General features: G+C 43.1%; 1 protein-coding gene across 2 annotated transcripts in view; it reads left to right on the top strand.

The window, feature by feature from the left end:
* Nucleotides 1-2670: 2670 nt before the first annotated feature.
* FASLG (Fas ligand) overlaps nucleotides 2671-21230 on the top strand; it is a 40767-nt gene continuing 22207 nt past the window's right edge. Inside the window, exons 1-5 of one of the 2 annotated variants that reach the window (XR_011558635.1) lie at nucleotides 2671-3586; nucleotides 3738-3783; nucleotides 7533-7586; nucleotides 8565-9216; nucleotides 16675-16736. Coding sequence is in view for 1 of the 2 variants with exons in the window: in XM_070746863.1 (XP_070602964.1) it covers nucleotides 3296-3586; nucleotides 3738-3783; nucleotides 7533-7586; nucleotides 16675-16808 (525 nt within the window). In the remaining variant the exon portion in view is untranslated. Of the gene's footprint in view, nucleotides 3587-3737; nucleotides 3784-7532; nucleotides 7587-8564; nucleotides 9217-16674; nucleotides 16809-21230 lie in introns of those variants that run through there. The other variant, XM_070746863.1, reaches the window with a different exon arrangement.

The following is a 21230-nucleotide window of genomic DNA, read 5'->3' on the forward strand; positions in this document are numbered from 1 at the left end:
TTCTTTTAACGACATTGTTGAGTCCATTTATGTTGATCGAGATTAATCTCCGCTTTTGTTGCATTCCATTTTGAAACATTTCTTCTTAGTTTGCCATTGCTGCTAGTGTTTGTGATCTGGTCCTGATACCTTCCTCCTGTTCCTTTTCACTAGTCCTTTCCAAGTTTGCCATAGATTTACTGAATTCTTGTCTAATCTCTTTCTTTTCTTTCTTATTCAATTCTCCTCATTCTCCCTCCTCTGAGTCCACATCTATATCCAAGTTCGATAATTGGTCAAAAACTTCTTGTATTCGCTCCTGTGTATCAACTTTTATTCTTCTCCCTTCTATGTTTATCGACATACCCTCTGGTATTAGCCATCTGAAAATGATTTTTTTTAAAAAAAATTAGTAGTGAAGCCAGCCTTTTGTAATCCATTCTTCTCTCCCTCACTCTCCTTGGAATTTGTTTCAGTATAATTAGTCCTTTTCCTTTGTAAGTGAGTTTACCTTCTCAGGAGATAGCGTAGATTCTGTCCCTTATATTCTTCCTTGTAAATTTGACATGCACGTCTCTCAGTAACTGGTGTCTGCAGGCTCAATTGGTTTGGATATGGAACACTTCGTTGATTTCATTGATTATGTATTCCCAGTTCTGTTGAAGTATTCCTGCTGTGATTGCCAGCATCACTTCTCCCAAGTTCTCTCTTTCTGATTCCACTATGTTCTGGAATTTCAAAAAATGTGCTGCTCGGTCCACCTCGAGGTGAATTAAGGACTTTTCTATTTCTTTATTAGTTTCTTTCAGTTTGGTCTCCACTGTTTCAATACGGTACTCCGGATTAGAGCAGATGAAATCCACCAATGAGTATATTTATAGCATAAATCCAACAATAGTGCTTCTTCAGTCTCAAGCCCTCACCATAACTGCTTTAAAGATTGGTGAATCCGTGCCTTTGCCTCTAATCCCGAACGTATTTTATAGTTATTTACTTTAGATATCTCTAATCACTTAGTTGTTATCTGTATTTTCTTTTGACACCAAGAGAGAAATAGAGCAGAAGAGGGTAAATTTCTTAAATTTCTTGGGTCTTTTCTTACTGTGTTTGGTCGGAACGGGCAGATCTGTCCATCACCAGTCTTCCTCCCCTTGTGTTGCTGCTAGAGCTTTGGGCCCGCCATGCAAGGCACAACGAGCACCTTTGATCTTGGATAGTGAGGGAATCCTTTGCTTCAGCAAGTAGATGCCTCCAACAAACCGAAGCCTGGAATGCCCCTCATCCCCACATCATCCTTCAGACAAACTGTGCCCCGAAAGGTCTCAGAAATTAAAGGAAAAGGCAGCCTCGAGAGGAAGACGACCCTCTTTGCAGCTGCTGCACCCCAAGCGGCCAACCAGAAGTTCATAACATCTAATATATTGTTCTACCATTGCATTTGTTCATTCTGCAGCTCCATTCAAACTTGGATAGAAAGCTGAGCTAAGCCCTTGCGTGGAGCCAACCAATATCAGGAACTCTCTACAAAACTAAGTTATGAATTGGATTCCTTGGTCTTATCAGCAATTGAAAGAAAGGTTCAAATTAGATAAAAAGTACTATAGATTTGTCTTCATTAAAAAAATTAATTGGAACCTTCACTATGTGATAACACTGAACATATTATCACAAAGATTTATAAAATGCTACTGAAATTGAATTTGGAAAATGAACATGTGAAACGTATGATTCAGTGGGCAAGGAACTTTGGATATAATATGTTGCTTGAATGGTGGGAACACATGTGGATTAAGGACTAAAATTTACACTAAATTATAATCTAAAACATAATTTTTACAAGATGATGTATCATTGGTATTTAGCACCAGATAAGTTATCTAAGCTGTATAAAGTATGTCAAATGTATGTTGGAAGTGTAAAAACAAAGAATGGACCTTTTACCATCTATGGTGGACATGTGATAAAACAAAAAAAAAATCATATTTTAATACAGAAAATCCTGAAATGGAGATAAATGTGAAACCAGAACTCTTCCTCTTGGGTCTAATGGAAAAAGAATTGGAGAAAAAGTTTGGAACTTTGTTACCATATATGTTGACAGCAGCAAGACTACTGTATGCGCAAAAATAGAAGGACACTGGGATTCCTACTATAGAAGAATGGTCACAGAAGCTGATGGAGTTGGCTGAAATGACAAAATTGACTACTCTGATCAAAAAAGAAAACAAATATTTTTGTTTCCACATGGAAACCACTTCTGAGTAAACCACTGAGTAAACAATTATTAGATCACCAAGAAGATGTGTAGTCTGTTGATTATAGCCACTGTATTCTGTCTAAAATATGAAACATGGCTTTTTCCATCCAATGGATGCATCTGAAAAAACTAGCCCACTTTTAATGCAAACGAAATCTCAAGTGAAACTTAAAACACACCCACCACTTCTTGTAGCTAGTATAAATCCACTGAAACTGCACAAAAGTAGATTAATGAGTCTTCTTCACCAGCTTGTTATGTATGCAGTTAACAATCAAGGTGATACTGCCTCAGGACCTAGGAACTAGTCTGTCATCACATATCATCAGAGCCCGGAGGGCCTATGTATCTTGCTCACTTACCCATTTATGTTCCCATAAAGAATGTTGTGACAGGCATTTAAAATCTAATTTCCTTTTGATTATCATCCAAAATCTATGAACAAACATAGTTCAGTTAAATACTGTAGTTCATGCAACTGCCTTTATGACTTGGGTACTGTACTGAACTTGTGGTATATTAAAGTTAATTAAGGTTAAAATTAAGCTGCATGTAATCTCTTTCCAGTCCTTTGGGTTACAAGTTTCCCTACAATTGTCAACCTTACTCTAGTCTTACTCTATATAATTCTTGGAAGGATCACAATAAGTAGAGTTATGAAAAGTTGGTGGGACCAGATGGACATGGCTGGAAAAGATTGTTTTCTTTTGAGGGGGTGTCGTAGAGGCCAGAGGTCACTTTGTTTTGTTTTTGTGCCCTCCTCCCAAAAGATGGGTATTTTAAAATATATATATTAAGTTTATTTTAGGGATAATAATACTTGAGAGTGGTTTTGGGACAACTTCAAAGCACCTCCTTGTACATGCAATTATCTAGCATCACAACAGTGGGCGGAAGCTGTGTGAGGTTTTCAGCAGTCAACCCCAAGGTTTTTCAGCTTTACATGCAGTTGCTGAGTGGAGATACAGTGCAGGAAGAGATCATTTTGATGACACAGTGTCTATGATTATCTGAGTAGCAGTGAAGCAGGAATCCAAAGACTCAATTTATCTTTCAGTCATGCAACAGAATCAATATTGTGGTTATCCCCAGATCTTCTGGACAAACAACAGTGCTCTTTCTAACTCAGACTGTGCTCCTCAAATGGGACTGTACCATTCCAATGGAATTGTAGCAGATCAGGGCATTTGCTTACCATTGCCTGTGCCAGAGAGGAAAAGACATAGACAAAATCACAGAGATGGTACACACTTTTGTTTCCTGGTGGCATTTTTGCTGATTCTACTTGCCATCATGGGGATCGGGCTGGCAATGTTTCAGATCTTCCACCTGCAAAAGGAACTTCAAGAGGTAACATCAATTTGAAGTAGGGGGAAAGTACATAAGATATCTTCTAAACTTGGGAGAATGGGTCTGGAGTTATATAAGCTTGCCTAGCTATGTAAATTTTGTGAGGTGGTTTATCTTTCCAAATATACCTGTATGTTTCTTACTTTCACAGTTTTCCAGCTCTGGCTATGTCTCTCCATCTTCTGATATGCTGAAAGGTGAGAACTCCTAGTCCTGTGATGATTGGGAAAGTACAAAATAAAAATTGTTTCCTATTCAAAGATTGTGTTTCATGGTAATATTATACCTGAATTTCATTCCATAGCTTTGCACATGTTATTATCCTCCCATTATTTCATTGAATTCTATACCACGGTTTTTCAAAAATATTAATTAAAAAATACCTTGCGTTTTTTTCCCCTATACCATGGTTTTTCCCACCCGATGACGTCATATGTCATCGCCAAACTTTCGCCTGCCTTTAATAAATATTTTTTTAATAAACTTTAATAAATAAACATGGTGAGTAATAATCTGAATAGTTGCTAAGGGAATGGGAAATTGCAATTTAGGGGTTTAAAGTGTTAAGGGAAGGCTTGTGATCAGGGCCGCCATCAGGAATTTTGGGGCCCCATACAGCCTAAGTGTCTGCCCTCCCCCCGCCATTTTAAAACTACTGCCCCCCAAATCCCATGCCATGCCCACCATGGCCACACACCCTGGGCAAGCCCTCCCCTGGCCCTCTGAGGTCAAACACAGCCCTGATGTGGTCCTCAATGAAATTGAGTTTGACACCCCTGGCCTAGAGGCTAAATCCTATGAACAAGGGCTAAGAGAATGAGTATGTTTAGCTCAACAAATAGAAAACTGAGGGGGAATATAATAGTAGTTTCCCAATCCTTAAAGGGCTGCCACAGAGCAGATGGCATCTATTTATTCTACATTGCCACCTGAAGGTAGTACAAGAAGCAATGGGTGGAACCTCACCAAGAAGAAATGCAATCTGGAAATAAGGAAAAACTTGGGACTGGGCGGCATAGAAATAAATAAATAAATAAATAAATAATAAATCCCTTCTTTTTTATTAAAAGAAATTAATAATTAAAAAAAAACAAAATCCATTACTATTAAAACTAAAACAACCAGCAAAACTATTAATAAAAACAGGTGAGGGCTGGGGGGTTTTTCTGTTATTATTTAAGTGCTTTTACCATATGCTTTAAATCAAGTCACTTCTCTCTCTCTTTCTCTCTCTTTCCTGTCATTCTCTGCCTCAATCATTTTCTCATTTCTCTTTTTTTTCTCCCCTTTTTTCTATCATTTCTTCCTCTCTCTCTTCCTTCCACTCTTCTCTCTCTCTCTTTCTTCCTCTCTCTCACTCTCTTCCTTCCTCTCTCATCTCTCTTTCTTTCTTTCTCTCTCTTTCTCTATCTTCCTTTCTTCCTCTCTCACTCTCTTCTTTCCTCTCTCATCTGTTTCTTTCTTTCTTTCTTTCTCTCTCTTTCTCTATCTTGCTTTCTTCCTCTCTCTCACTCTCTTCCTTCCTCTCTCATCTCTTTCTTTCTTTCTCTCTCTTTCTCTCTCTTGCTTTCTTCCTCTCTCACACTCTCTTCCTTCCTCTCTCATCTCTCTCTCTCTCTTTCTTTCTTTCTCTTTCTCTATCTCTCCCCCTCTTTCTTTCTCTATCTCTCCCCCTCTTGCTCTCTCTCTCTCTTTTTCTCACTTTCCCTCTCTTGTTTTCTTTCTCTCTCTCTCTCTTGCTTTCTCGCTCTCACTCTTTCTCTCGTTCTCTCTCTTTTGCTATCTCTTTCTCTCCCCCTCTTTCTCTCTCTCTCTTTTTCTCACTTTCCCTCTCTTGTTTTCTTTCTCTCTCTCTCTCTTGCTTTCTCTCTCACACACTCTTTCTCTCTTGTTTTCTTTCTCTCACTTTCTCTCATTCTCTCTCTCTTGCTATCTCTTTCTCTCCCCCATCTTTCTCTCTCTCTTTCTCACTTTCTATCTTGCTCTGTCGCTCTCACTCTCTCTCATTCTCCAGAGGCTGGCAAAAGTGATTTTCAATGTCGGGTGTGTGGGCCGGCGTGCGCTCTCCCCATCCCCCTGCCAGCCCGCCCGGAACATTCAAAGTAAGAAAAACCTTCACCGGTGAGAGTGAGAAAGAGAGCCGCCAAAGGTTTTTCTTACTTTGAATGTTCTGGGCGGGCTGGCAGGGGGATGGGGAGAGCGCGCGCCGGCCCGCATGCCCGACATTGAAAATCACCTTCGCCGGCCCCCACTGTGAGAACGCCTGCCCCGCCTCTCCTGCATCCCCCTCGCTGAGAGCTTGGGATAAAAGCGCTCTCGGTGAAGGCAGCGGCAAGTAGCCAGGGGCGCAAGGGGGCTAGAGGTGCTGGGAGGGGCGGGGGCGGCCGCAGCTTTGTGCGCGCCCTTGGAAAAGGGTGCACGCGGGGGCGTTTTGGGGTGCGCTGGCACAGACGTGCACAGCCCACAGGGAATGGTGCTGGGCACAACGACTGCTGCAGGCACCAGGGGGTCGGCACATGGTGGCGGGCCAAAACCGTCCTCCCATTTTTCAATTTGGCCGGGCCCCTGATGCCAGTAGCAGTAATACTGACCTATCGGCGGCCCTGCTTGTGATACTGTTCATAGCCAAAAATAGTGTATTTACTTCCGCATCTCTACTTGGCGGAAATTCAACTTTCACGGGCGGTCTCGGAACGCATCCCCCGCGAAAAGCGAGGGAACACTGTATAGGCAAAATGGAGAATAAGACAAGAAGGTAAATCCAAAGACTTTAAGGAACAGTTTTATAAAGTACTACAATACAGAACAGGGCTTTTCCACTTCATGCAAGCTCCTATGTGAAAGAAAAGACTACCTGTAGCCTAATTTTCAGAGCCAAATTTTAATATAAAATCTCACTCTAAGTTCCCCAAACTCAGCAATAAAGAATCAGGGACATCTCTGAAGGGAATCATTAAAATGGCAGAGGTAATCAAAGCTCCACCCCTTTCTATAAATTTTGCATATTTAAAGGGGAAGGTTTCAGTTGGTCTGTTACATCCATTATGGTTTTTTAAAAATAATTTTATTAATCCACTCATTTAATAGCAATTATATTACATTGTTGATATTCTTGACTCCTGCTGTACTTGTCCTTGGTAGCACCTGCTCTTAAACCGCACAGTCTCTTTCTGTGCGGTTCTCTTACTGGATATTTTTATCCTCATTAGAATGACTCCTTTTCTATGCTCCTTAACACATCTAAATTCTTCTAAATGATTAATATGCCTGGCTCACTTTTTCCTAATCATATAAGTCAATTAGATAAATAAAGATAAAAAATACTACTCTGAATTTATATAAAACAACTTAAAACCTTAGCACATAATCCTTCATTTCTTTTGGCCCAGGCAACAATTAACATTTGCAGCATTTTCTTTGAAAAAAATGTTTCTTTTGTTCTAAATGAAAGCCTTTGTTTCTCATCCATTTGGACCAGGTTTCTGTAAAAATCATCCAAAAGTCTGGGATGATGTTTTAAAAATTCACATTTATTTGTCATTCTGTAATGTCATGCAATCTTCTCTACTTATGATATCTTAAAATATAAATGTACGCATTTTCATAACTAGAGGATGACTTGTAAGTAAATATTTTTCACTGGCATTTGTGCTGTTATGAACTTGGTTTTGGCAGAACATGCCAATTTAATTTTACTGGAATGCATAACATTTCCTAGTCTAGACCAGTCCAGATTTCCTCATACAGTATATCAAGTTATTTGAGGCAACCAGTGCTGCTCCTTTGGGAAATGAAGTTTTAGCTTCTTTAGGAGACTTATGATAACACAGAATCCAATTAGGTTCCATCTTGAGGTTTCTACTTTCCCTCTGTTCATATTCTGAATCACCCTCCTGATGACACCAACAGACATGAACTATTTTTTTCCTCTTCTGCTGCAATGTAGGAGCTCTGAATAGAACAGCAGAAAAGAAAGTCAAGAGGAGTGCACATTTAACAGGTAGGCATCAAAAAGACATACAGTATTGCTGATGTATCTAATTATTTTCCCCTGTTCCCCCACCTCACCCCCAGAAGGGTTTGTTCCCTTTGTGAGTTTGAAACCATGCCCTTGGCTTGCTGTCAAATTGTTAACTTGGCCATCAGGTTAGCAAAGCTCAAGAGGCAAAGGCCTTTCAATATTGTACAGCATAACATAAATATAGTCATTTTCCATTTTTTAACATAGTATAACTTACCAAGGAACAATTTTCCTGGGAACAGATTTAACAAAAGTATGGGCTTTTAAAATCTGCAATCAAAGATTCTCTGCATGTTTGCCAAGTAAAATGAGAAGCTTCCACCTCAGAGGAGCAGGATGTTGCCTAACATTCTTGACCATACTTGTAATACTGCATCCAGTTCTGGTCACAATACAAAAACAAATTTGAGACCCTACCAAATATGGGTAAGCAAAAGGATTCCTTTCTGAATATTATCTAAGCACAGGTGTGTGAAACTGGCAGCCTATAGGCCAGATGAATCACACACAGGTCATGCTCACCCACAAATGGGGAAAATGTCATGAAACGTTACATAATGGCAATGTGATAGAGCAAATTTGACACCCATGGTCTAAGCAGTAATGGCATGGCAGTAAACTAGTATGAAGTAGATTGCTATTGAAGCATTTCAACTGAGGCCAAAACTAGTGCAAGTTGCTATGGATGCTGTGAGATGCAGGTAATATGCTTATCACAAGAGTTAAGCATAATAACCAGGAGTGAGTCGAGACATCTGAAACAAGAAACAAAGCAGCCAGGAGGAGGATCCACTTGGGAGCAACTGTGAAATTCATAGAAGATTCATTTGACCTGAAGAAAGGAAGAAACATGCAAATGTTTTGGCACGTAGCTGGTAGGAAATGGGGTCCCAGAACAAATGCTACTAATTGCATGAAATCACTCCCATTTTCATCATGATATTTCATTTTCTCTAGGCAAAGCAATTCAGCAATCTCATCTTTTGGACTGGGAGACTACCCATGGACATGTCTTCCTCTCTGGGGTCCAATACAAGAACAGGGGTCTAATGATTGATGAAACTGGGATCTACTTCATTTATTCCAAAGTATTCTTCCGAGGCCAGACCTGCACTTCCCAGCCACTTGACCACATGGTTTTCAAGAGAAATCCATCTTATCCTGACAACCAAGTCCTGATGGAGAACAGAAAGATGAACTATTGTGTGACAAAGCACATGTGGGCCAAAAGTAGCTATTTGGGGGCCTTATTCAATCTTTCCAGGCAGGATAGTGTGTATGTGAGTGTTTCTGAGCCCACATTGGTAAATTCTGAAGAGCCAAAAACCTTTTTTGGCTTATATATGCTTTAAAAAAAACAGTCAGTAGCACTTTCATCAAACTTTTCATAGGGGGTCTTCTGAGCAACATGTGGAACAGCCGAACTCGAACTACTATGGACTTCCTGTTTGCTTGGATTTAAAGAAAATATGGTGTTTTTTTCTCTTCCTGGATTGCTTCAAGACAATATACTGATTGGCAAGACCAACAGGAAATGTACTCCAAATACTGTCCAAGATTGACATAGGAAGTTTTACATGGATTGTGGAGCTAAATTGTAAAATGAAAGGTTTGTTTTTTGTCATTTGTACCCTGAATCATTTACAATTCAGTTACAATTCTTTTTTGAAGTTATTTTTTATGCTGCTTACTTTCTGATACATAATTTTTGATGTGAAAATATATTGTATTTAATTTCTTGAAAGGAAAGAGAATTTTTTTGACTTCCAGATTCTTTGAGGACTCACAATCCCATTACTAAATACAACCTTAAAAATTATAATTATACACTATTCTCAATATTTGTGTCAACTTTTAACCTTCCCTCTCCCCTATCTCTAACCAGCATTAACCTAGTACTTTGAAAGATTCTATACATAAGGTTTGCAATAGACATCTAATAGGACAGTGGTACCTCATCTTACGAACGCCTCTACTAATGAACTTTTTGAGATACGAACCCAGTGTTTAAGATTTTTGTGCCTCTTCATCTGAACTATTTTCACCTTACGAACCCAAGCCACCACCACTGGCATGCCCAGCCTCCAGACTTCCGTTGCCAGCCGAAGCACTGGAATTCCCCTGAGCCTCCCCTCGCTGGGAATCCCTGCCTCCGGACTTCCGTTGTCAGCCGAAGCACCCGTTGTTGCGTTGCTGGGATTTTCCTGAGCCTCCCCTCACTGGGAATCTCCGCCTCCGGACTTCCATTGCCAGCCAAAGTGCACATTCTTGTGTTGCTGGGATTCCTGAGGCTCCCCTCGCTGGATTTCCCTTCATTTTTGCCAGCGCTGGTTTGAATCCCAGCAAGGGAGCCTCAGGGAAATCCCAGCAACTCAAGAATGGGCACTTCAGCTGGCAATGGAAGTCTGGAGGTGGGGATTCCCAGCAAGGGGAAGCTCAGGGAAATCCCAGCAATGCAACAATGGGCGCTTCGGCTGGCAAGGGAAGTCCAGAGGCGGGGATTCCCAGCGAGGGGAGATTCAGGGAAATCCCAGCAATGCAAGAACGGGCACTTCAGCCTGCAACGGAAGTCCGGAGGTGGGGTTTCCCAGCGAGGGGAGGCTCAGGGGAATCTCAGCAACACAAGAACTGGCGCTTTGGCTGGCAATGGAAGTCCAGAGGTGGGGATTCCCAGTGGCGCAAGGCAAAAGGGATGACTTTTGGGATGGGGTTGCATGCATTATTTGCTTTTACATTGATTCCTATGGGGAAAATTGCTTCTTCTTATGAACTTTTCTACTTACGAACCTGGTCACGGAACGAATTAAGTTCATAAGATGAGGTACCACTGTAGTTTAAAAGAGCAAGACCTTTTAAATTACCCTGCTTTCAGCCTAACTCCTTGGTGGAACTGCCACTCTACCAAGCTTCTATGCACTTTCTTTTCTTCCCACAGCTCTCTCTCTCATTTAGGGCTACAAGCCTAGACCAGCAAAATTTCAAATGCCCACTAAGTAATAGGAAAAAACTAAGATTTGTTTTTGTATCTCCTTGTGGTGTTTAATTTGATGCTTGCAGTCCAGATCTGGTGGCCTTACTTTCAAAGATTATTCAGACATATGTTTGTCTTTGTTTCTATGTCCACCAAGGAGAATTAAACAGGCAACTGCTTGCTCCTGTTTGTGTTTATAGGAACAGGTCCAGAAAATAGAGAAGTATCAGTTCTCTCTTAAAAACCACCAACATGAATAGAATAGAATAGAATAGGACAGAATATAATTCATTATTGGACAAGTGTGATTGGACACACAAGGAATTTGTCATTAGTGCATATGCTCTTAGTGTACATGTACAACACAGTTGGAGCAATTCAGACTGCTGTGTTAATAATAAGAGGAAATGCTTTACAATTCAGTAGCAAGGAACCTGGAACATACATTGAATTCCCATACATCTATGTAAATTATCATGTTTTTTATGTATATGTAAATTTGTTTTAATTACTAAGGGATTGATGATTCTGCAAATATTTTGGTATGTAAATATTACTCATTTGCTTGGATTTCCATAGTCTAACAGCTGCAGGTAAAGGATTAAACATTCTCTTTTATTCAGATAATGCCAATTTCATATCACAAACACTGCCCAGCTTTTAACCAGGTGCATTTTGAAATGGGAAATGAGCAATAAAGCCTTGATTCTTGAATGACTAAATGTGAAATATGTCCATTTATGCATTTCTGGGATGTGGATGGCCAGTTTGAGGACATGGCTTGACATTGGTTTCCATTGGTCTAGTTTTCAGGGCAGAAAACCTGAGCTTCATTTCTCAATAAAAGCAGGCATCAATAGTCTTCTCTTGCAAAATTATCATCCATTTTTTAAATGCAGTCAGGTTCTGATCTACTGTTTACTATATATAGCAATAGCACTTAGACTTATATACTGCTTCACAGTGCTTTTATAGATCTCGTTAAGTAGTTTACAGAGTCAGCATACTGCCCTGAACAGTCTGGGTAATTATTTTACCCACTTCAGAAGGATGGAAGGCTGAGTTAACCTTAAGACTGTGAGATTCAAACTGCCACATTGTAGTCAGCCAGCAGTCAGCTGAAGCAGCCTGCAGTACTGCACTACTGCAGCTCTTGCCATATAGATAGCTTAAAATAGATTAAGCTATACAGTATAGCAAAAGGAAACCCAGCTTAATCATTTTTCTCACAAAAGCCATAGCTAGATTCCCTCCTTCTAAACTGGTTTTAAAAGAGCATCTAATGTCTGAACTGCAGATTTTGATCATATTTGCATTAGGAAAAGTATTAGCTAAAAACATTGCTAAAAGTGGGGTAAATCCCTCCCAGATTGAACAATTCTAAATTATTTTCTGATGTGGCGTCTTTTGATGTGGCAAACTGACATAATGCAAATTAAAAAACAACAACTGAGAATTAGGCCACAAAAGGATTCCCTGTTATCAAGACTAGCTAAAATGACACACTTGGAGAAGACTACAAAGAGCACTTTCAACTTGCATCACATGAAATTAAGTTTCAAGTTTTATGGGATTTATATGCCGCCCCTCTCCGAAAACTCGGGGCGGCTAACAACAATCATAAACAATGTACAATAAAATCCAATACTAAAAGCAAATTTAAAACCCCTTAATATATAAAAACCAAACATACATACAAGCATACCATATATACAGTTGTAACGGCCTAGGGGGAGAAAAAGTCTTAATTCCCCCATGCCTGGCGGCAGAGGTGGGTTTTAAGTAGCTTACGAAAGGCAAGGAGGGTGGGGGCAATTCTGATCTCTGAGGGGAGTTGGTTCCAGAGGGTCGGGGCCGCCACAGAGAAGGCTCTTACCCTGGGTCCCGCCAAGTGGCATTGTTTAGTTGACGGGACCCGGAGAAGACCCACTCTGTGGGACCTAACTGGCCGCTGGGATTCGTGCGGCAGAAGGCGGTCCCTGAGGTAATCTGGTCCGGTGCCATGAAGGGCTTTATAGGTCATAACCAACACTTTGAATTGTGACCGGAAACTGATCAGCAACCAATGCAGACTGCGGAGTGTTGGTGTGATATGGGCATACTTTTGCTCTCGCAGCTGCATTCTGCACGATCTGAAGTTTCCGAACACTTTTCAAAGGTAGCCCCATGTAGAGAGCTTTACAGTAGTCGAGCCTCGAGGTGATGAGGGCATGAGTGACTGTGAGCAGTGACTCCCGGTCCAAATAGGGTCGCAACTGATGCACCAGGCGAACCTGGGCGAACGCCCCCCTCGCCACAGCTGAAAGATGTTTCTCTAATGTGAGCTGTGGATCGAGGAGGACGCCCAAGTTGCGAACCCTCTCTGAGGGGGTCAATGATTCTCCCCCCAGGGTGATGGATGGACAGATGGAATTGTCCTTGGGAGGCAAGACCCACAGCCACTCCGTCTTGTCTGGGTTGAGTTTGAGTTTGTTGACACCCATCCAGGCCCCAACAGCCTCCAGGCACCGGCACATCACTTCCACTGCTTCGTTGACTGGACATGGGGTGGAGATGTATAGCTGGGTATCATCGGCGTATTGATGATACCTCACCCCATGCCCTTGGATGATCTCACCCAGCGGTTTCATGTAGATGTTAAATAGCAGGGGGGAGAGGACCGACCCCTGAGGCACCCCACAAGGGAGAAACCTAGAGGTCGACCTCTGACCCCCCCACTAACACCGACTGCGACCGACCGGAGAGGTAGGAGGAGAACCACTGAAGGACAGTGCCTCTCACTCCCAACCCCTCCAGTCGGCGCAGAAGGATACCATGGTCGATGGTATCGAAAGCCGCTGAGAGGTCAAGAAGCACCAGGACAGAGGACAAGCCCCTGTCCCGGGCCCGCCAGAGATCATCCATCAACGCGACCAAAGCAGTTTCCGGGCTGTAGCCGGGCCTGAATCCAGACTGCTGAGGACCTAGATAATAGGCTTCTTCCAAGGACCGCTGGAGTTGGAGCGCCAGCACCTTCTCAACAACCTTCCCCATAAAGGGAAGGTTGGAGACTGGACGGTAGTTATTAAGCACGGCTGGGTCCAGGGAAGGCTTCTTGAGGAGGGGGCGCACAAGTGCCTCCTTATAAAGGGCCGGAAAGGACCCCCTCCCCAAGGGGGCGTTGACAATCTCCTGGGCCCAGCTCCGTGTCACCTCTCGACTGGCCGAAACCAACCAAGAGGGACACGGATCCAGTAAACAGGTGGCGGAGCTCACAGCTCCAATGGCCTTGTCCACTTCATCAGGTGTCACCAAGTCAAACTCCTCCCAGACAGATGGACAAAGACGTTTAGCCCCAGTCACCTCGACTGACTCGTTGTCAGTCAACTCTGTTTTACAATTGGAGTCGAGGTCAGCTCGGATCCGAGCGATTTTATCAGCAAAAAACGTGTTAAAGTCCTCAGCGCTGCTCTGTAAGGGCTCCCCAACTCCCCCCTGATTAAGAAGGGAGCGGGTTACCCTAAACAGAGCGGCTGGGCGGGATTCTGCTGATGCAATCAAGGCGGCATGATACGCGCATCTTGCCGCCTTGAGCGCCACTTTGTAAGTCTTAATATGAGCTCTTACAAGTGTTCGATCGGATTCGGACTTACTCTTCCTCCATCTCTTCTCTAGATGTCTCTTCTGGCGTTTCAACTCCTGGAGCTCCTCGTTGAACCATGGAGCTCTACAGGGTCTAGCGCCACGGAGAGGTCGCAGCGGCGCAATTCGGTCAAGGGCCTCTGCTTTAGCCTTGTTCCAGGCCTCAGCGAGAGACTCTGCCGAACTGCAGATGAGTGTATCTGGAAGAACCCCAAGCGCCTTCTGAAAACCTTCTGGATCCATCAGGTGCCTGGGGCGGAACAACTTAATCGGTTCCGCCTCCCTGCGGGGGAGGATTGGAGCCAGGAAGTCAAGCCGCAGTAGAAAATGGTCTGACCATGACACAGGCAGCACTTCTAAGCCCCTTAGTCTCAGACCATTACTCAATTGCTCAGAGAGGAATACCATGTCGGGTGCATGTCCCCCCTGATGAGTCGGACCCTGTACTACTTGAGTCAGGTCCATGGCTGCCATGGTGGCCATGAACTCCTGTGCCAATCCAGAGGATTCACCGAGCGACGGCAGGTTGAGGTCTCCCAAGACAATAAGTCTAGGGAACCCCACCGCCAGCCTGGCTACCTCCTCGAGTAGCACAGGCAGGGCTTGTGCCACGCAGCTGGGAGGCAGGTACATGAGAAACAAGCCCACCTGAACCCCTAAGTCCAACTTCACCAGGAGGGACTCGCAACCCGCAATCTCCGGAGCAACGAGTCTACGCAGGCAAAGGCTCTCCCTGGCTATAATAGCCACTCCTCCCCCCTTCCCCGGGGTCGATGTTGATGCCATATCTGAAACCCGGCTGGGCAAATTTCAGAGAGAGGAACTCCTCCCTCTGGGCCCAGCCAGGTTTCAGTTACACATGCCAGGTCGGCCTCCTCATCCAGGATCAAATCCCGGATGAGGAGAGCTTTATTTACCACCGACCTGGCATTGAGCAGCAGCAACCTGAGCCCAGGGCCAGACTTACACTCGTCACCAGTATTCTGGGTTGAGCTCATGGAGCCGGAACAAGGGATCGTTATTAAGCAACGATCCCTCTTTCCCCTGGAACGGCTAGCTCCGTGACTCCCACCATATCTGCCTCTCCCCAGCAACACCGAAATATCCTAAGTGTATCTAGTTTGTATGTGCACTCTTTTTCATCTCTGGACACTGTACATGCACACAGGCCATTTGTTTAATAATCTTTCTGCTTGTGTTTAAGAGTAGTCACTTTTCCTGCAGTTAGAATATAAGCAGTAGAAAAACGAGTTAACTAGATCTCACTTCCTAAAATAGCATTACTGAAAATTCCAGAAACAAATCCATATCACTTCATAAAGGACCAAGAACTTTTGTAAATTTTTAAAATCTCTGAACCTTTTTAAAAAAATATTTTTTCAACGTTTCAATTTAAAAAAATTTAATTTCTTTTTTCAATTTTTAAAACTTTTTTCAACTTTCAAATTTCTTTTTTCAATTTTAGATCCTTTTTTGAATTTTTAAATCTTTTTCAATTTTCAAATTAAATATATTTGAATATGAATATATTATATTTCTAATATTAATACAATTCCTGATTATATAATCAGAGACATAGAATTAAAACAGGGGTGGATTCACATTACCTCGGCAGCTCTGCGTGCACAGCTTCAGTTATCTTGCATGCTGGCATGTGCATGTCCCAGCGTGTTTTCTGCATGCATGGAATCAAAAAAATCACTGAAATCTCATGTGCATGCGTGTCCCCTCACAAGATTTTGCTTCGTGTGCAGAAGCAAAAACACACTGGGACGCACATGCGCGCACACAAGATAACCAAAGCTGCACACAAAGTGCAGCTATCACTACCAGTGTGCCGTCCTTTACCAGACCAGTAGCAACCCAGTACTGAATCAAAATCATGTGAAATATTAATAGCACTTTATGAAACCTTAGTAAGGCTACAGCTGGAATACTGCATCCAGTTTTGGTCACCACATTACAAAAAAGATGTTGAGAATTTAGAAAAAATGCAAAGAAGAACAACTAAGATGATTAAAGGTCTAAAGACTAAAACAGATGAAGAACAGTTGCAGGATTTGGGTATGGCTAATCTAGAGAAAATAAGGGGTGACATGATAATAGATTCCAGTATTTGAGGGACTGCCATAAAGGGTGGTGGTGGGTGTTCAACTTATTTCCCAGAGCACCAGTGGGAAGGAGAAGAAAAAATTGCTGGAAACTAATCAAGGTGAGAAGCAACCTGGAATTAAGGAGAAGAATTAACCAGCTTGTCTTCAGAATGGGTACTTCATCACTGCAGGTTTTTATGAAGAGATTAAGATTATCACAGAGGTGGGTTCCTCACCCAAAACTGTAGCAACCTGCTGGTGACGTTAGGATGGCATAACAGAACCAGTTTTGTCAATGCCGGTCCATGGATGCTGCCATCTTTTTTTTTAATTGTTTTTTTGGAATGTATTTAATTTTTTTCCCCATTTTTTTTCTTTCTAGGTATGCTCAGATGCCAAATTTCTGGCATTGCGCATCTTGTTTTCAACTTTTTGGGGAGGGGATTTTTTAATTTTTTTCCGGCACTGAGCATGCACATGTGGCTACACAGCGCAGGAGAAAGAACCGGCAGCGAGGTAAGTTAGAACCCACTCCTGGTTTAGCAACAATATAAAGGAAAACTTTTGTAATATAATTTCTCTCTTTCCTTCCCTCTCTTTCCCCCCTCTCTCTTTCTCTCTCACTTCCTCTTTCTATCTTTCCCCTCTATCTGTCTTCCTCTTTTCCTCTCTCTTTCCCTCCCTCTCCTCTCTCTCTTTCTCTTTCCCCCTTTCTTTCTGCCTCTCTCTGTTTCTCTGTCTCTCTTTTTCTCCCTCTCTTTATGTATCTCTCTCTCTGTGTCTCATCTATCCATCTGCCTGCCTGCCTGCCTGCCTCTGTCTGTCTGTCTGTCTGTCTGTCTGTCTGTCTATCTATCTATCTATCTATCTATCTATCTATCTATCTATCTATCTATCTATCTATCTATCCATGCTCTCCTGTCCAGCTTCACGTGCCATGTGAATCCAACCACTTGGGCTGTGGAGAGGGAATGGTTGCTGGCAGATGTGCATTTTGCAATGGGGTGCAATTTAGGGGTATGAGGTCAGATGGGGGATGGGGCACAAGACATACATCTTACCTGAGTCTGGTCTGTGTAGGGAAACACCTTGCAAAGTACAGAAAAACCTCTCATTGCAAGAAGTCTTATTATTTTCAGGGTGCAAGAGGCAAGACAATTTTCTGTACTTTGCAAGGTGTTTCCCTACACAGACTGGCTGAGAGATGCTACGGAACTGCCAGACTCAGGTACAATGAGCAACTCATGATAGGGCACAATTTGGGGGTGGCCCAACACATCCCACCCCGACCCAATGGCAACAGCAGTCTGGCTGCTTCCTTTCCCCACTGTCTCTTTAACTGGCCCCACCTCGAGCAAGATTTTTTTTACAACGTGCTTCCCTGGACACAATGGCAAGGAATATGATGAAGCAGCAAGCATCAGGTATGGTATGACCTTGTTTCTTGTTTCTTCCCACACCACCTGCCACCCCTCTCAATAAAGAGACACCGGGGAAGGGAAGCAGCCAGGGTGCTGTTGGATTGGGGTGGGATGTGTTGCCACGGCAAAATAAGCGACGTGCTGGCCAACCGGTCATTTTGCCATGGCAAGGAGTGGATCACAAAATGAGAGGCAAGCCAGAAATACGCCTTGCATACCACTCCTTCCCATAGATTATGAGGCCTGTTGCTGGCCTGCCTCTCATTTTGCCGCTGCAAGGGGTGGGTCGCCAGGCATGTCACTGACCTGCTGCTCATTTTGCTATGGCAAGGAGTGGGCATGAGGCGCGTTGCTTGCCTGCTGCTCTTTTTGCGTGACTGCTCCTTTTCTGTGGCCATCAGCCTTACTGGTGGGTATGGTAAGTGAAGAGTCCAGAGGCAGCAGGGTTAACTGACGGTTCCTTTATTTCAGCTCTTAGTGAAAGTGACTTCAGCTGGAACGCGTCTGAGTTTTACAGAGAAAAGACGCTCCTTATATACATTTCAGGCTCCCGCCAAAACTGAGCTGTCAGCGCCTTAGCCAATCAGGCGCGACTACTATTTTTAAACATTTCCCTTAGAGACAGTTATTTACATAGGGATTTAACAGTAAGGGTGTGTGGGGTCCATATGGCATGCACCAGTGGAAATGGTGGGGACTGGCTGTGCATGCATTTAAGTAGTTGGGAAGGCTTATTTGGGGGGGGGGGTATTTCAGTGCATGCTCTGAAAAGCCTGGTTGGGGTTATTATGGGAACATGTCTTATTTTCATTTTATACCATTTTACAAACTTTTCACATCATTTCACAACTAAGTTCATACCATTGCTAATTGCACAATCACTATCAAGATTTATTTTGGTCCTTCACTTCAGTGGGAAAATTTCAAGGCCAAAGCCCTCTAAGCAATTTGTCACACAAAAACTCTTGGTGTCAGTGCTGGCTCTGGGGAGGTTTTTTAATCAGCCATGGGAGTGCTGTAATTCCCTTTATAGAAAATATGCCTCATAACTTTGAGAAATGAAATCATACACTGTGCAGCAACAAGGGAAGGAAGAAGGCTTGTGGTTTGGTGACACATTTCACACATTGATCGGAAACTCTGCCACATCAAACAGATCTTGTTGTGCTCAACAATAAAGGAAAAAGTCTCAGCTTGGTTTCATATCTGTGGTCTCAAAAATTAGCAGAAAAGCTGTCAGAAATAGAATTAAGATATTGCATATGTACTCAGCGACCAAGTTGTTTCTTTGAGATTGGATGATGATATTTCTTGCTCTGGGAGTCCAAATATCCTGATTTAAGAAAAGAAAGCAGCAATATGAAAGTCTCCATTTCTCCTATGCTATTGATAGTTTGGGATACATATCAACATGAACTGATATTATACTTATAAGGACAGGTTTTGAATAAAGTGGCTAAATAGATAGCTAAAACCCACCTACAATGAAAACACTGAGTGCTACCTTTCATGGGTTAGAATATGTTAAATATGTGCATATAAATGAGAAAGGATTTCCAAGGTTCAGTATTTGCATGTTAACCTCTGATTGGCTGTTTGTTCTGGCAGGAGACTTGTTGCCATGTCAAAAGAGGTTTGTTACTTTGCGAAACATATAAATAGTTAGAGATGCGCCACTTCCCCTCAGAGATTTTGCCTGTACCTTTAACCGATCTGTTTTACTTGCCTGTTCTGACTAAAGAAAAATAAAGACTGCTAATTCACCAGTTGTTTTTTTCAAGTATTTTTCAGAATACAGGTGATGTTTTAATGGCCTCATTATTAGTGACATTTTCAGATCTTAAACCCCTGTTGTGAGCCTGCTTTTCTTGGTTAGTTCAGCCCATCTATATATTTTTAAAAGCAATTATAGAATGCAGGAATTAAACTTGCAATTTTTTACAATTTAGGCAATTTCTGGTTCCGGTAGCAGCAGTGAGGAGCAGAAAGAGGGAATACGCACTGAGAACAATGGTGAAATAAAATCAATATCATTTTAAAATCGGCTAAAATAAGGCTTAATTCACTGCTATACCATCCCAGGTTTCGTGATATCCCTCGTGCCAGAACTGGTGTTGGAGAGCAGTAGCATTATGGGGAAAAATTGATAGAACACTGTACGCTTTGTGAACTGCAAGACAGCTGAGTTGAAATGGCTGTTGAGCGGAAAAGGGACTGACGGAGAAGCCTTGAGAAGCTTTTGAGGTGCTTGAAAAGCAGAGATAGATGCAAAAATAGCAATAACAACAACAGAACAGTAGAACAATAGTACAGCCAAGCAGTGGCTTGCATGTCTTACGTGAAGGAGAGAGAAGGAGAGGAGAGCATGAGAGAATGGGGCTTCACTGAGTTGACTGGTGAGAGCAGAGGACAGTGGGGATGGCAGGAACTCGTGGGAGCTTGTGGAGCCTGCCGAGCTCAGCGAAGCTGGAAGAGAACACTCCAAACTGGCCAGTGAGAGAGGTCAGTGAGGGAGAACGTGCCGAGCTGGCCGGTGAGATAGGCCAGCGGAGGCAACAGAAGCAGAGGAGAGCTTTGCTATCTACTCAGTGAGAACAGTTGGGGGAAGCAGCGACAGCACTGGAATGCCGGCAGAAATTTCATTTCATTTCATTTATTTGGATTTGTATGCCGCCCCTCTCTGAAGACTCGGGGCGGCTCACAACAAGTGAAAAAACAATCCAATACATAATCCAATTAATTAAAATATTAAGTTTAAAAAACCCCTATACTAACATACACACCCAAGCATACCATGTATAAATTCAGCGGGCCCAGGGGGAGATGTTTAGTTTCCCCATGCCTGACGGCAAAGGTGGGTTTTGAGAAGTTTACGGAAGGCAGGAAGAGTAGGGGCAGTTCTGATCTCCGGGGGGAGTTGGTTCCAGAGAGTCGGTGCCGCCACAGAGAAGGCTCTCCCCCTGGGGCCCGCCAACCGACATTGTTTAGTTGACGGGACCCGGAGGAGGCCCACTCTGTGGGACCTAATCGGTCGCTGGGATTCGTGCGGCAGAAGGCGGTCTCGGAGATATTCTGGTCCAATGCCATGAAGGGCTTTAAAGGTCATAACCAACACTTTGAATTGTGACCGGAAACTGATCGGCAGCCAATGCAGACTGCGGAGTGATGGTGAAACATGGGCATACCTGGGTAAGCCCATGACTGCTCTCGCGGCTGCATTCTGCACGATCTGAAGTTTCCGAACACTTTTCAAAGGTAGCCCCATGTAGAGAGCATTACAGTAGTCGAACCTCGAGATGATGAGGGCATGAGTGACTGTGAGCAATGAGTCCTGGTCCAGATAGGGCCACAACTGGTGCACCAGGCGAACCTGGGCAAATGCCCCCCTCGCCACAGCTGAGAGATGGTTTTCTAATGTGAGCTGTGGATCGAGGAGGACGCCCAAGTTGCGGACCCTCTCTGAGGGGGTCAGTAATTCCCCCCCCTAGGGTAATGGACGGACAGATGGAATTGTCCT

The sequence above is a fragment of the Erythrolamprus reginae genome, chromosome 3, assembly GCF_031021105.1.
Source record: "Erythrolamprus reginae isolate rEryReg1 chromosome 3, rEryReg1.hap1, whole genome shotgun sequence".
NCBI lineage: Eukaryota > Metazoa > Chordata > Lepidosauria > Squamata > Dipsadidae > Erythrolamprus > Erythrolamprus reginae.